Here is a 16,518-nt window from a genome sequence, read left to right as displayed (position 1 = left end):
CAGAATCCAGCCGAACTCCTGCAGAGTTTGTATGGTGATCTCCAGGTTTTCCATCAGAGCAGAGGGAGACTCTGCTCGCAAAAGGAGGTCATCCAAGTAGCCAAGTACCGCGATCTCCCTGTTGGTGTAGCAAAGCTAGCACCCGTGCAAACACTTTTGTGAAGACCCGAGGAGCAGAGGCGAGACCAAAGGGTAACACCACAAACTAATAATGCTCCTCTCCCACGGCAAACCAGAGGAAGTGCTGGTGACCGGCACGGTGATATCGGAATGTAAAGGTAGGCATCCTTGATGTCGATAGAGGCAAGAAAATCCCCCTGATGCATGCCACCTCCGTGTGAATGGACTCCATTCTGAACTTCTGCACCCCCACAAAGCAGTTCAGCGCCTTGAGGTCCAGGATTGGACGCACCTTGACTTCCTTCCTGGGAACTGTAAACAGGTTTGAGTAAAAACCCTGAAAATGTTCTGAAGTCGGAACCGGGAGTAACAGGTCTTGTACCGCCCCAAACAGACCCTGTAAGCGGTCCGGGGATAGGCGCAAGTTGGAAGGAAAGAACCTTACGGGGGGACAAGAACGAAACTCGATCTTGTAGCCGGACCGAAAGATTTTGCGGACCCACTTGTCTTGTATCAGGGAAAGCCATGTTTCTGGAAACCAGTGAAGACGTCCCCCCCACCCCTGATATGAGTGAGGGTGCATCTTCCTTCTGAAGGAGCCTTGTCCGCAGGTCTGTAGAAGCCCACTCTCAGCTTGCCAGACCAGGTTCATTTGTATCCTCCAGGGGAGGCCCTGTAAGGCCCCGAGCCCTTGTCAGTCGACCATGAGGGACGAAAGAAACTTCCTATGAGCCGAGAAGGAGGGCCACGTCTACGATGAGGTTCCTTGCCCTTAGTAGCCTGCAGAAGAAAGGTACTCTTCCCCCCTGTGAGACCTTTAATGATGTCACCCAGGATAGCTCCAAACAGGCAAGCTCCTTAAAAGGGTAGATCAGTCAAGGCCTTTTTAGAGGTCTGGTCCGCATTTGAGCCAACAAAAGACACGCCGAAGGACCACTACCGAAACAGAGAGCCGAGCCACATCCAAAGAGGCATCACAGATAAGCTGCAGCACCTGGACCAGCTGGTCCGCCAGCTCAGCAAAGGCAGGGGGAGCTGTTCTTCCTCCAGGTCACGGCGTAAAAGCTTAGCCCACTCAGTCAGAGTTTGCAACACCAGGGCAATGGTGAATACCGGCCTCAGTGCCGAACCAGCCAGAGTGTACGTATTGGGAGCCACAGCCTCCTCCTGTCTGTCAGCCGAATTCTTAAAGAGGAAGTAAACCCTCCTCTGCAACTTTAAGTAAGGCTTACCTATAGGTACTGTAAATATCTCCTAAACGTACCGTTTAGGAGATATTTACATTGCATGCAGCCGATGACGTCATCGGCGCATGCGCTCTGAAGGAACGGCCACCCGTGCCGTTCCTTCAAAGCCCTATGCAGTGAACGGCGGCTCCCGTGTGCATGCGCGGGAGTGACGTTATTGCGGGTCCGGCCAATCAGATGGCCGGATGCCACGATCCCGGAAGACGGGCGACATGTTCAGGTACATACAGGTAAGCGGGCGGCACGGCAGGGGCTCGTTCTAAGGTAAGTATTTCATAATGAGCTAGTATGCGATGCATACTAGCTCATTATGTGTTTCTCTTTCAGGTTGGGAAAAAGAAAAATTTTTTTATGAGTTTACAACCTCTTTAAAGACCGGGGACTCTTCAACCGGAATCATGGTTGCCTTGTTCAATCTGGAAACCAGATGGTCCACCACCGGTGGGACAGTCCACTTCTTAATAAGGGACTCCTCATAGGGATAACACCTACAAAATCGCTTAGAGACCCCCAAGGGGACGCTTTGGTTGTCCCCACTCTTTGGCGACAATTTCATCAAAATAGGCGGGGAAAGGAAACTCCTTTGCCGCTCTGGATGGCCTGTGAGAGCCAAAGGAAACCTGCGGTTCCGTCGCAGCTGCAGCTGCGTCCTCCATCTATAAGGTCTCACACACAGATACAATCAGTGCGTCCACCAGCGCCTTTTCATGCGCGGTAGCAGATGTGGAGGAATCATTCTCACTATCAGAGGATTCCGGGTGCATGGTTGCAGACCCAGAAGGGTGACCCACGTCCGCAGTGGCCAAATCAGATTCAGGATCTGATGAGACAGATGAGGCAGGGGAAGGCAGGGGGCACTTTTTGCTAGCCTGTAGCCCAAAAGCCATCTCCACCCGGGACACAAAGGACTCCAGGACTGCCGTCAGTGCATCAATGGACGGTTAGGACCCGGAGGGCCCGCAGCCTCAGAGAGGGGATCAGGTGGTGAGATGTGCTTCAAAGACTCCATGAGTCACAAGGGGGACCCCACAAAAAAAAGGTGCAAAACACTGCAAGGGACAACCCCCACCGCGCTGGCAGCAGCACCACTCGGTCGCCAGGCACAAAGCACCAAGCGATCCTCAGCAGAGAGGGAGAGAACACCACCAGACTCATCACAAAGCAGACACATGCACATGCAGCCACTAGGATAATCTGCACTGCACGTGCTGCGATCAGGAAGTAAAAAGATCTAGGAGTCAGCACCAGGGGATTAGGAGGGGCTCCCACCGCCGAAATCGCCGTCCACAGGGCTCCACTATCATGGTCGCCGATATTTTCAATAGCAAACCACAGCAAAATGGCTGTTGGATTGCACAAACATGGGCGCCGTCCATAGAAACACAGGCTACAACAAAAGGGCGGCACCACAAGGCTTCCAAGGACCCAGGAGAGATCCCTAGGCCTTTTAGGACAGACCCAGTTAGGGCGGGGGTCCCCCCCCCCGCCCCCTCCCCCACACAGCTGATCCTCAGGTTTCCGGTGGCGTACCCCCCCAGCCCCTCTCGCCAGTATAGCGCCCTGCCCCCACCCCAGGAGGTGGACCAGACCACTCAAACAGTCCCAGCATAAGTGGAGATGGGGGGGGGGGTAGGATGGGGTACAGATGAAAGGGGGGTGCCTGGCGGGAACCTGGGGGTCCGACGTCCCAAGGAGGGGTTCGGGTCTACCCCAAAACCCTCCAGGGGGAGAGGGGGGGGGCAGCTACTCACCATACCAGAAACCGGGTGGGCACCGCTCCAGACAGAACCCATCTCCATTGAAATGGGGGTTGTCGGCCAGGAGGAACGCTGCGACTGGGGCCGAGACCCGGTCGCATGCGGCCTCGCGAGGCGTTTAACTTGCAGGCCAGCCCCGTCTCGGGGCTATGTCGCGGTCAACCTAGCGAGGAGCTGAGGTCTGCGCGCACTCACTGGCCAGACTGGGGTGACCACTGTATCTAGATTATCCAGCCCGTCACCCAGTCTGGCAGTTGATTGTAGAACTCACAGGAAAAATCCAGTAGAAAAAATTTCTATCTAAAAAGAAAAAATTTTCCAGGAAGGAACTAGGTCCTTACTCCTGACTAGCCAGAAAAAAACTGCGTACCTATAGCAGAGAGAGGGAGTATACCCCCTGGGACTGCCAATAGACGTAGCCAGATTAATTTTCTGCCTAGTGCCCTACTCCTGTAGGGGGCAGTATAACCCAACGGTTATGAAGATCAGGAGCGGTGTCTGCCAATGAATGAAAGAGAAATATCTTTTGTGTTTAAATGTGAGGCAGGGAAGCAGTTTTTTTTGCACCCTTACTTTCGGTTCCTGATAAAACATGATACAGCTGGACCATAGAAAAAAAGAATGAGACGTGTGCCAATCTATAAATATTGTGATAAGAAAAAGAAAAAAGGGTTTCTAAGATTTGACCTGCTATGGAGTCCACAAAATAATGAAACTTCCTCTTGAAGATGTCCAATGTGTGCTCCAAGACCAGATGGTAATTAACTTTGCCCTGTGCGATGAGATTTAGCTGTTTTTCGACTGCACTCCGGATAGTTGGTAAAACTAGCTCTGGGTCTAAAAGTAAGATGTAAGTACACACAAAACAATTAGACAAGGGTTGTTCTAAATGAAAACATGGTATTAACATTTAAATCAGAGACAAGTATAAATAATATTGTTTTTAATAAAAGTGCACTCATACTTTACTTAACTTTCAGGCCTTTTGCACATTGGACATTTCTAAAGCTCCTCTTCGGGGAGTCTGGCAGAGGTTTTCTTTCCTGCCTCTAAAAGCCCCTGCATGTTAGCCTGTGTCCAGCCGCACATAGACATTTAGAGGCAGGGGCATTTAGATGCAGAAAAAAACCCCACAGCCGGTGTGTCCAAAACCAGCGCCGTTTTGGCAGAAAAACGCTTGATGCATGTAATTGGGTCCCAAAAGCATGTTATCGCTAGGCACATTTAGCGCCTGAGCTTTAATTATTTTAATATCAAGAATAAATTATTATGTGTTTAAAAGAGTCAAGCATTTTTTTTTCTGTCAAAACACCACTGCCAGGAGGAAAGGCGTCCAGTGTGCAAAAGCTTCTATGTTTTTAAATGGATTTAGGAGTGCTAGCTCTCATTCTTCAATGCATGGGTGTCCAATTCACTGCTTTGTGTCAAGTTTTTATTGTTGTCATCAGAGCAGAAGTCAGGGGAAATCCTCCAATGGGAACACTTGTTCCTTTGACAACTCAAAGATGGAAATTTCACTAATTTTGGAGAAATTCCCTCATGTCCTGTTGAGTCTAAAATATTCACAGGTGGGTATGTCAGTAGGAGGCAGAGAAAAAGCTATACACTGATCTTACCAGTGATGATCTTAACAGTGATCAGCTGTGCAGGGGGCGTATCAGCACAAGTCTGACCACTGGAGGGACAGGCAGACTATGCTCACAACACAGCCAGAAAACTCACCACATTGGAAAAGATGTGCTCTCGTGCCTAGTGTGTTCAGTTTGAATTAGGAAAGCAGGGGGACCGTCAGGATCACAAGATATTTCTCACAAAAGGCAGAAATACAAAGAGAACAGGATAACTTTTTTTATATAAGTACACGGTACTACAGAAATATATCAGGAATTTAAAATATTGGGATAACTGCAATGTCAGTAAATGATCAAATATTTCATGGGGAATCTGCTAGAGGGTCCTGGAAGTATTTTCTGTGGGAATGCAAAGAGAAATCATGGCAGTGATCGGTGAACCCAGCTAACACAGGCAGAGCTTAGCATTCAGAAAGGCTGATGTTAAGTGGAAGACTTAACCATTTCAGAAACAATAGTAAAAATCCAATTGGAGACCAAATCCTGACCCACTGCACCCACAATGTAACTTCTTTTCCACCATAAGACTTCATATTAATTTTAGTGGTACTGCATGTACTCTCACCTATCTTATAGTAGCCATGTACCAACACAATACCCAAGCTGGTAGGTTTCAGTCTGCGTCCACTCTCCACTGTTACATAGTTCCGTTGACAGACATTATTAATGTGCACAGGTATACTGGCATCCGTACCTGAAGAGTACAATGTATATTTAATTGAATGTTACTTACTGCAACGATGGGAGCAATCCTTAGAACCCCCTTCAAACCTAAGTGTACACATTGTAAAACTACTTGATGCATAGGTAAAAAAAACAAATAACAAATAAGAGACATATACATACATACATATATATATATATATATATATACATATATATATATATATATATATATATATATATATATATATATATATATATATATATATATATGAAAAATGCTATATATACACATATCCATAAAGTGAATAGAAATGAACTATTTAAATAAAGTACTAATGCTCATAAAAAAAAAACTCCAATATTATCCAGTGATCCTAAACAAACACAATACATTTTCAATACTGAAAAGTCCAAACACTATTAGGTAATAGTGTATTAAAAATGTTCAATCAGTTGAATATTCCACTCGCTGTGTCTCTTTTATGAATTCCACCATTAGGTATAGCCTTCACCTGTCATATTCTACATACAATATTCTACTGGTGTTTAAAACCCAAATCCCAGTGCTGTAGTGCTTGCTGCATCTTGTCACGTGCTCCACCAGCTAGTGAAAATATAGCGTGGCCCCGTACCCGTTGCCTAGACTCATGTTACAGGTCTAGAAACACCCGTTTCCCAATGTCAGGGGTAATCAGATGTGTAGACTCCTTTAAGGATGGTCGCCGCTCAGACGCCATTCAGTATCTCCTCTCTCCTTATCCATTTAATCTCATGGATATTGGAAGTCAATAAAGCTAGCCATACATGGATCCAAATTCAGCAGATTCGGCAGGGACCAGCCGAATTTGGACCCATGTATGGGCACCCTGGTTGTGCAGAAGTCGATCTTTCAATTGACTTCTGTACAACCACCCTGTTTTTTTCTGAACAATCAGTGCCACCGGCCATAGCCAGCAACATTGATGATTTTGTTCTGACAGAGGGAGTGATAGCCTCATCCATATCAAATGTGTGGATGGGGAAATCAACATTTTTTTTTTGCTGTTTGAATGAAAAGAATGTAAAATGAATGGGCTACCTGAGAAGTATCTTGGGGTTCTAGTAGGTCACAGACCTTGTAAATGCATGCAATGCCAAGTTGCAGTTTCTACAGCAAGCAAAATACTTTGTATTAAAGGAGGTATAGACTCTAGAACAGGGATCCTCAAACTATGGCCCTCCAGCTGTTGCAGAACTACACGTCCCACGAGGCATTGTAAAACTCTGACATTCACAGACATGACTAAGCATGATGGGAATTGTTGTTCCCGATTAACTGGAGGGCCATAGTTTAAACACCCTTGCTCTAGAGAGAGAGGTATAATCTTGTTCCTGTACAAAGCATTAGTAAGACCTCATCAGAAATATGCACTTTGGGCAGCAGGTTACAAACTGATCATTGGGAACTTAGACAGAGTGCACTGCAGGGCAACCAACCTGATAGGGGGCATGGAGGACAATAAATATGAGGACAGACTAGCTGAACTGAATTTATTCTCCCTTGAGAAGGGGCGATTAAGGGGGGGGGGGGGTTAAGATCGCCATGTATAAATATACAAGAAGCCCATATAATTGATCTGGTGGAAAGTTTTTCACTTTCAGATCATTGCAAAGGGTAAGAGGGTACTCTTTGTGAGTGGAGGAAGAGAAGTTTAATCTCCACATTCAGAAAGGCTTATTCACAGTAAGGGAAAATAGACTCCCTCAGGAACTAGTTCTAGCTAGCTCAGTTGATTGTTTTAAAAATGTACCAATGAGCTACTTAGATTTATGCTGTATTACTTACCAATACCATGCTTTTCCATCAGGGTGATGAGCTCTGCCTCTGTTAGGTAATCTGGAGGACATGTTTGTTTCTCCACCAACTTCACCTCTTCCACACTAAACTTATCTCCTTTTTCACAGGACTGAAAACTTTCCTCCGGGGGGATGCCTTGCCAGGGCATGATTTCTGTGTATCCTGTAGTATAACCAATGTGAAACTGTAATGTTATTTTAAAGGGAAAGCACATTATAGTTTAGTTAACATACGTTTGGATGTATTACTGTGCATGTTGAAAAAATAAGGTGCGTTTTAACAGCATTGTATTTGACAGTTTCACGCTTGCTTCATTACTTTGACGCACAACAATTATGCAGCTTTGTTGTTCTCTCATTTTTCTGATCTACATACTTGTTCTGGGTTGGTAACTTAAAAAGGCCTGAAGCCAATGAGTCAGCATATTAACCTAGCATTTTCAGTGGGAGGTCAGAAACGGCAGCACTCATGTTTAGTCTTTGACAAGTTGCCTTTAATACATTTAAGGGATTATTGGTTTACCAGTAAATTCCTTTTCTAGAAGTACATCACAGGACATCTTCATATCCATTATGATTGGCTTATGCTGCCAGGTGATTGGACCCCAATAAAAAAAAAAAAGGCGTTAGGAAATCCCAAGCCATGGGACAACCAAGGAAAAGGGGTGGGGTCCCTTTGACCTGTGGTATACTTCAAGAAAGCGAATTTACAGGTGAACCAAATATCCCTTTTTCTCTATCCTACATCATAAATTTGTAAAAATTATGTCCCAGAAATCTCAATATGAGGAGTGGGCATAACAACAACAAGCCAACAAGCCCCAAAAACCCAAACCAAAACAGGTTAGAAGAGCCTGCATCACCTTTCTAAAGATTGCGTCCGCAGCGGTCCGAAAATCTACCTCAAAATTCTTAGTAAAGGTATTAACTAAAGACCAGGTAGCAGCCATGCAAATTTTGAAAAGCCCAGAAAGTGCCAAAACTCTTCCCACAAGGACAAAAGCCTGATAAATAAGTTGATGGATCCACCTAGATCTGGTATAGGAGGCCCCCTGAGCCGTCCTCAGCTCTCCAGGAAAGACAAAAAGGAGACAAAAAAGAAGTCAGATTGCTTAATTGAAGCGGTCGACCTAAGATCAACCTTCACCGTGCAAAACACATCCAAGATATGCAAGGCCCGATCAATTTTCATTCTACAAAGAATCTACAAAGATTGAACAACCCAGGTGTCCGCTCAGGCTATAAATGGAGATATCAGAAGGAGAAAATCTGGATGGCTGCACACTGAAATCACCTTTTATTGAAAAAAAAAAAATTAATGAATTCGCAAAAAACAAAGACCAATAAATATGCAGCAAAGGGGTAAGAAACCAGCTGACGCTTACAAACAACTATTCAGGAAAAGGCACTAATAAGCGTGAAATACGTTAGCTGTTCTCTTACCCCTGCACTGTGTAATTATTGGTCTTTGTTTTTATGGACATTTCACAGACGTTTTTCATTAAAGGTAATTTCAGTATACGGCTGTCCGGATTTTCTTTTTCTGAACATAATATACTGGTTGGGATGAGAAGTTAACACCTTGGGCAAAAAAAAAGAAAGACCACAGAGGTAAAAAAAACCACATTATTTCATGAATATCTTTTGAATGACCTGGAATTGTTCTTTAGAGTCAAAAGTCACTAACTCAAACTTGATGAGCTGAAGTAATGGCAATCAAAAATAAGACCGTTCTAATCAAAAGCACCATGATAAAGTCCTGAATGAGCTCAAACAGAGATTTCGGTAACACAGAAAGCACTAAGGTAATTCAAATTCCTCAACACTAAGTGGAGGAACAATGCATGTGACATGCTGTAACAAATATATAACCGCGCTAATATAAATCAGCAAGCTGCAGCTTGTAGTGAGATAACACCAAGTAAGCCAAACAAAACAGAAAAGCTGCGCTAAGAGCCGGTTCACATACAGGTGACCCGACTTCCCGGGGCGACCTGTGAAGTTGCGGTGTACAGCTCGCACCGCGACCTCGGAGCGGCATGCACGGACTTCATATCATTGAAGTCAATGCAGGTCGCTCCAGGTCGCCCCAAAGTAGTACAGGACCCTTTTTCTAAGTCGGAGCGACTTGTGTCGCTCCTATTAGAACGGGTCCTGTGCTACTCTATGGCAGGCGACCCACGGCGACTTGTCAGGCGACCAGGATCAATCGGAACAGACACAGTTCCAGAGAGTATACAGGGCAGCAGATACACTCAGAGCAATGATCCGATATCAGTAATGTCTAATACATAGGTAATGTCTAATCCATAGGGCCCGATGTGTTTCGTCACAGCTGACATCTTCCTGGGGATGCGGGCGGCATGCTGACTCCCCCATTTATATACAAGATAAGGAAACAGAGGACCACCTCGGTCTGAGCCGCAAAGTCACTCCTCAGCTGCCATATTTGAAATGGGATCAGCTGCCACTACTGAGGAAATAACGTTAGCGGTGCAAAATATAAACAAACAAATCAAATCAAAAGGGGCAATGTTTATAATAGATTAAGTGAATAGGTGTTATGGCACTGCTATTAAATGGCTCCAAAGAAGTTGTTAAAGCCACTAAGGACAATTATTGACGCCAGACACCTACAGCATTAAAACAGCCCCAAACATAAGTAATAAATAAATTAAATGAAAAACTGAGATAAAAAGTAGAAAATATAAAATAAAAAGGAGCCTAAATCAAGCTGTGGCAATAAATATACCAAAATCTAGCTCATCATATCAAAAAATGGGTTAGATGACAAGCAGCCAATGGAGCCACAGCAATTGATATGGTAGCTGGAAGCAGAACAGTCATCAGACCTCTCCAACATCACTCATCTACAAAGCCATTTATAAATGGCAATAGATGAATAATAAAGAGCTAGCGTTCAAGCTAAAATGCCACAGCTCAGCTCCCTGAAAATTTGAATATATTAGGAAATATACCAAAACACTAATAAATATTAATCAAAAACCTCCGCGGCTCAGACAGAGTTCACAGAAGTCTCATGAAAATATTACAAAAATCAATATTAAGTAACTAAAAAAAGTAACTAGAAATCCACCCATAGTAGTTCATGAATTGTCAATAAAGGCATTTACATCTACGTCAACATTCAAACCAAAAGGTGTGAATGTCTTAAAGCTGTAAATCCAGGACATTTCAAGCCTGGATAGTCCTCTGACCAGAGGTTCACCTCACCAATGGGGGCTGAATTTATCAGTGCCCAAAAATAGGGTATTAAGGGGATCCTTATTGTGATTGAAAATATAGTGCTTTGACACCAAATGGTTTTAAAAGTCCTTCCTGATGTTAACTATACAGTATATTAATTAATACATGCAGGGGGCGCTTAGTCCTACCTATACATTGCAACCCACAAGGGCATTGCAACAAGTAGACTACCCCTACACTGGAACAGGACAAAAAAGGTTTTATAGAATGTACTAGGCCAGTGCTGGTAGAAGTGAATTCTCTGATGTTCCTATACTTACACTTATTAAGTGAGCAAACTTGACACCTGTTGCACATGTAGTAACCAGTAAGGTTACACAGAAAGCTAGGCTTAGCATCAGGGGGATCCAGAACGTTGGGGGCCAACCTGTCTCGAAGAGTGGAAACTCCATTAAATATAATCCGTGGTTTGGCAGTTAGAACTTTATTGAGAATTCTGTCATTATTCAAAATGTGCCAATGACGTTCTACTAGATGTTTAATACCTTTTTGCTGGGTAGAGAATGTGGTTATAAAGGGGAGAGAGAAAGCAGGATCACCATTAGTGGGACGCACTTTAGTTTGCAATAGGTCGGACCTATCAATACGTACGACTTCTTCTAGAGTGTTCCGTAGAAAGGTGTTGTCATATCCTTTTTCTACAAATCTATTGGTAAGAGTTTGAGCCTGAGAGATAAAGTCTCTATGCTCAGTACAGTTTCTCTTAAGTCTCAGATACTGTCCCTTAGGAACTGCTCGTAGCCATGGGTCATGATGACAGCTATCCGTAGGAATATATGAATTTCTGTCTGTGGATTTAAAATATGTAGTAGTAGTAAATCTGTTGTGATTAATCAAAATAGTTAAGTCCAGAAAGTTGATAGTAATTTGGCTAGCCTCATAGTTTAGGCAGATACCCCTAGTGTTGGAGTTAAGATGTTCCATGAATGACACCAGTTCTGTGTTGGTCCCATCCTACAGGAGGAGGACGTCATCTATATATCTAGCCCACAACAGTATTTGAGGTCTGCTGCTGTCATAGATGACGTCCTCCTCCCACTGGGCCATGAACAGATTGGCCAAACTGGGGGCATTATGCAGAAAGCATTAAGGTGAAAAACCTTGAGGCTTCACAACCACTTTAAGAAAAGCCTAAAAGTCATTCCACAATGTTGCTACAAGGCATCCGAGCCTCACATAAGGTAAAGTAAGACTTCCAAGTCCGATGATAAATCTTCTGTGAAGTAGCTTTTCTAGCTTCGAGGATGGTGGGAATGACAGAATCTGATCCTATTGACAGAAAACCCCTATTTCTCAAGATACTGGTTTCAACATCCAAGCCAATAAAGCCAGCAAAGAACCTGTAAAACTGGACCCTGCAACAGGAGGTTGGGGTGGAGTTCTACATTCTGCTAGGCCAGGCCATAGCAGCCAGGATTACCAGAATCCCCTCCAACCGCATCGAAGTCGGGGTAGAGGCCGCAGCAGTGGGAAGGCATAAACTAAGGAACACCTGTTTCACGTTGTCGCAAGGGAATCTATTGCGAACATCCCTGGGTCCCTGATCTTGGATACAAATCTGTCCAGTTTTACCATGACCTGAGATGCTAGAAGGTTGACATTTGGTGTTCCTAATCATTTGCAGAGTGCTTCAAACACCTCTGGGAGAAAAGCCCACTCACTCGGATTCAGATACTGTTTAATGAGAAAATCCACTCCCTAGGGAATAAGATATGCCACTGTGGTGGCATTGTCTGAATCTCACCCCTGAGGAGCTGCAACCAGTGCAGAAGGGACAGCCGAACCCTCAGTTCCAGGATGTTAATAGACAACATAATGTCTTGCGACAGCCACATCTCTGAACTGAGTCCTCCAAGACACTGCCCCAGCTGCTCAGATTGGCCTCATCATCAGGACCTTCCTGCAAAGCGGGAGGAATAACTTACCCCTCTCTAAGGGGTCATGGCTGAGCTAGCAGTGACTGAGTTCACATTGACAAGCATTTCTCTGGGGGCAGAATCATGTTCGACAGATCTATGTCCAAGAACAGATCCGAGTATTTAGGAGGGGACCAGCACCAATTTTTGGAAGCTCAGGATCCCCCCGAACTTTCCAAAGTGAGAACTGTCCTGCACGTCCAACATGGGGACCAGGTACTATACCTCTGGGCTAAAAACAGGCAGAGGGCTTTTGTGGGGAGCAAGTGATGTCATCAGTATCTCAGGAGGCGGAGCTATACATTTCAAGGCTGCCTAAGCCTCTTTATAAAGCTCTTGAGAAGAGGAAAAGGCTTCCCGTCCCAGATGCATGAGCCGACTGCTCACAGATTACATACAAAAAGTGCCATTTCTTTTCCTACATGAGTTACCAATTTACTAGTTTTTCTCAGTACATTTCATGCTGCTTTCAATTTTTAGTACTAGGCAGAAAAAAAAACAGTTTACCACACCTACGGGGGCTGTCCCTATATGAATAACCCCACACACCTTGCTCCAGCATACCAGTTTCGTTCAGTTCTTACACAAATCCAGTTTTCTCGATCATCCATTGACAGATGTCCCAAAGCAATGTAGGCATGAGGGGTGGGAAGAACGCAAACCAAATAGTTAACGTAAACGCCAAAGGCTAAACTTAGCCAACTGGGTAACATGAAGCTCAACCAGGAACAACAGGAGCTCATCCATGAAAGAAAAACCCCTTAAAGAGAAACAAATGAGTCTCTTTAAACAGCAGCATGCAAAACCTTGCAGCCAAAGGATGCATCCACAGATGCCAACACATCCACTTTATAGAACTTTGTGAATATGTGCACCGACGACCAGGTGGCTGCCTTGCAAACCTGCGTAACTGAGGCCTGATGACGGAAGGCCCAGGAGGCACTGAGCTCCCAAGTAGAATGCGCCTTGAACAGGAAAGGAGGAACCTGATCCTTGATGGATTAAGCCTGAATCACCGTCTGTCTGATCCACATGGAAATGGTCGCAGAGGAAGCGGAAACCCTTTCCGAGGCCCATCCGTAAGCACAAATAGTGACTTCCTAAAAGACTCCTTAGCTGTCAGGTACACCCAAATCACCCTGACCACATCCAAGGCATGCAAAGCAATTTCCTTCTGATGTTTGGCCTGGGGCACAGGGAAGGCAACACAAGGTCTTCATTCAAATGAAAATCAGAGACAACCTCTGGAAGGAATGACGGACAAGGACGAACAACAATCTTATCTCTGTGAACCACCGAGTAAGGTAAATGACAGGATAACGCAGCCAATTCTGACACCCTGCACGCAGAAGTGATAGCCACCAAAAAGTCTACCTTCTGGTACAGCGTAAGCAGGGGAATCCCCCGTAGGTTCTCAAAAAGAGGCATCTGAAGTAGAGCATCAAGTTGAGGTCCCAAGGTGACAACAGAGACCGAACTTGAAGGAGCCAAGTGCCTAACTCGCTGAAGAAAACTCCTTGGCCAGGGAGTGTGTGGCCAAGGGCCGCTGAAAGAAGACCACTAAGGCTGACACCCGACCCTTGATAGTACTCATGGCCAGTTTCTGCTCAACCCCTGTTGAAGGAAGGCCAAGATCCGAGCCACTGAGAAAGAGCGAGTATGAACCCCAAGATACTCACACCAGGCAATGTACGTCTTCCATGTACGATGCTAGATCTTCTGAGTAGTAGATTTCTTAGCTTTTAACAGCGTTGAAATCACAGACGCAGACAAACCTCTATTCATCAGCACCTGGCATTCAACAGCTAAGCCGTCAAAGCCAGCTACTGTAAAGCAGGATGGAAGATTGGTCCTTCCCACACATTCATGCAGTTCACTATCCCTATTTTTTGATCTAACCACATCTGGGCTACATCCCCTCATTTTGTCTTATCTGTCACCTTCCGAGGTGATATCCATCACTTTTATTTTAGCCTACTTTGGTGGACTTTCACCACACTTCAGCTCCCATTTTATTCATTACCATTATTACTTCCTTACTCTATAAGCAGCACCACTATATATTTTAATATACCCCATTTTTGCTACTATGTTTCTATTACAGATACTACTTTACGTTTTGTTGGATGCATACTATAGATTTTGTGTCGCTGCTTATATGTACTGCTTCCACTCTACCTACTCCAGTTTACTTTCATCCCATGCGTGGCATGCCCGTCCTGGTCTGCCTGTCCTATGTTTCCTCAGCTCCCGTGGGAGACATTCCGAGCCATGCTTCACCACCGATGCCTGTGCCCACTTGGTTTGCAACGTGAGTTAATGAATCTGGGGAATTCTTTCCCCCTCCCTCTACTCAGTTTTCATGCATCATTTTTGTTGCCATTTTCTTATACATACGCATATATATCTTTTATAGACATGGCTAAGACATTCACTCCTGATGAAGTGGTACATATGATCCACGAAACGCGTTGATAATCTCTTGATATCTGATATATATAGATACTATACTACGGTTGGACTTATGAGCCTAATGATGTTGCAAATACATACCATTATTTTACTCTTGAAAATTGCCAATTTTTGTTTTCATGAACACTGGACCTGGGGTCATTTATTACTCATTATTTCTAATATTGTGATATTATCTTGTATGTTATGGTTTCTCAAGTGTATGTACAATAAATGTTTTTATTGTCTCCTGTCTACCTGGTCATAGCTCTCATTTAAAGTCCCAACCCTCTCTTCCAATTCTGAGAAGTAGATTTCTTAGCTTTTAACAGCGTTGGAATCACAGACGCAGACAAACCTCTATTCATAAGCACCTGGAATTCGACAGCTAAGCCGTCAAAGCCAGCGACTGTAAAGCAGGATGGAAGATTGGTCCTTGGGACAGCAGATCCTCCCTAAGAGGAAGCCTCCAAGGAACGTCGGCGACCACCTGCACCAGATTGGTGTACCAAGCCCGGAGAGGCCAGTCCAGAACCACTAAGATGACTGGAATCCCATCTGCCTTGATCCTGCGTAGAAGTCTTGGCAGAAGCTTGAGAGGAGGAAGGCGTAAATCAGACGATGCTGACCCCACAGGGCCACCAGTGCATCTGCCAGAGGATCCGACCGAACCACCAACCTCTGCACCTTTCTGTTGAGCCGAGACACCAAGAGATCTACCTCAGGGATGCCCCACCGGAGACGCAATTGATAAAACACCTCCGGATGAAGGGACCACTCCCCTGGTCCAACGCCTGCCGACTGAGATAATCCGCCTGCCAGTTTTTCACCCCGGGAATGTGTACAGCGGAGAGGGCTGGAATGAACCGTTCTGCCCACTTTAGAATGCTGGCTACCTCAAGAGCCGCCGGGACACTCCTTGTTCCCCCCCTGGTGATTGACATAAGCCATGGCAGTGGCATTGTCCGATTGAATGCACGCTGGGCATCCCTGAAGACGATCCGTCCAATGGTCCAGGCACAGTCTGATTTCTCAGAGTTCCAAGACATTGATTGGTAGTCTGGACTCTTCCAGTGTCCAGAGCCCCTGAGCAGAATTTTTCCTAAGGGGGTGCCTCCCCTTCTGGACAGACGGGCATCCATGGTGACCACTGTCCAATATAAAGGGTGGAAAGATTTGCCCAGCCGAAGCGCCGGAGAATGAAGCCACCATATCAGGGACTCCTTTGATCCCTGGCTCAGCCGGATCTGATTGTCCAGAGACTGCGGAGTCTTGTCCCATTTGGCCAGAATCTCCCTTTGCAGGGACCTTGTATGGAACTGTGCAAATAAAACCAAACTCGAAGGTAGACACCATCAGGCCCAGCACCCGTATGCAAGCCCGGAGGGATGACCATCTGCTGGACAGCAGGAGACGAATTGCAGCCTGCAACTTTGGAATTTGTCTAGAGGAAGGAGCACTCTGGCTAAGGCCGGGTCCAGAGTCAGACCCGGATATTCCAGCTTTGTGGACGGAACCAGAGCAGACTTCTGAAAATTCAGAATCCAGCCAAACTCCCTCAGAGTTCATATGGTGATCTCCAGGCTTTCCACCAGAGCAGTAGGAGACTCCGCTTGCAGAAAGAAGT

General features: G+C 45.3%; 1 protein-coding gene across 2 annotated transcripts in view; it reads right to left on the bottom strand.

Moving 5' to 3' along the window:
- TOP3B (DNA topoisomerase III beta) overlaps positions 1-16,518 on the bottom strand; it is a 187,905-nt gene that overhangs the window by 39,141 nt on the left and 132,246 nt on the right. For both annotated transcript variants that reach the window (XM_082247853.1, XM_082247854.1), the window contains 3 exons: positions 7,247-7,420; positions 5,321-5,449; positions 3,812-3,961 (listed from right to left, as the gene is read on the bottom strand). In XM_082247853.1, the coding sequence (XP_082103979.1) occupies positions 3,812-3,961; positions 5,321-5,449; positions 7,247-7,420 (453 nt within the window). The remainder of the gene's footprint in view (positions 1-3,811; positions 3,962-5,320; positions 5,450-7,246; positions 7,421-16,518) is intronic.

The sequence above is a fragment of the Pelophylax lessonae genome, assembly GCF_965119305.1.
Source record: "Pelophylax lessonae genome assembly, chromosome: 1".
Classification (NCBI taxonomy): Eukaryota; Metazoa; Chordata; class Amphibia; order Anura; family Ranidae; genus Pelophylax; species Pelophylax lessonae.
Note: the sequence above shows the minus strand (reverse complement) of the source record. Positions and strands in the feature narration are given on the sequence as shown.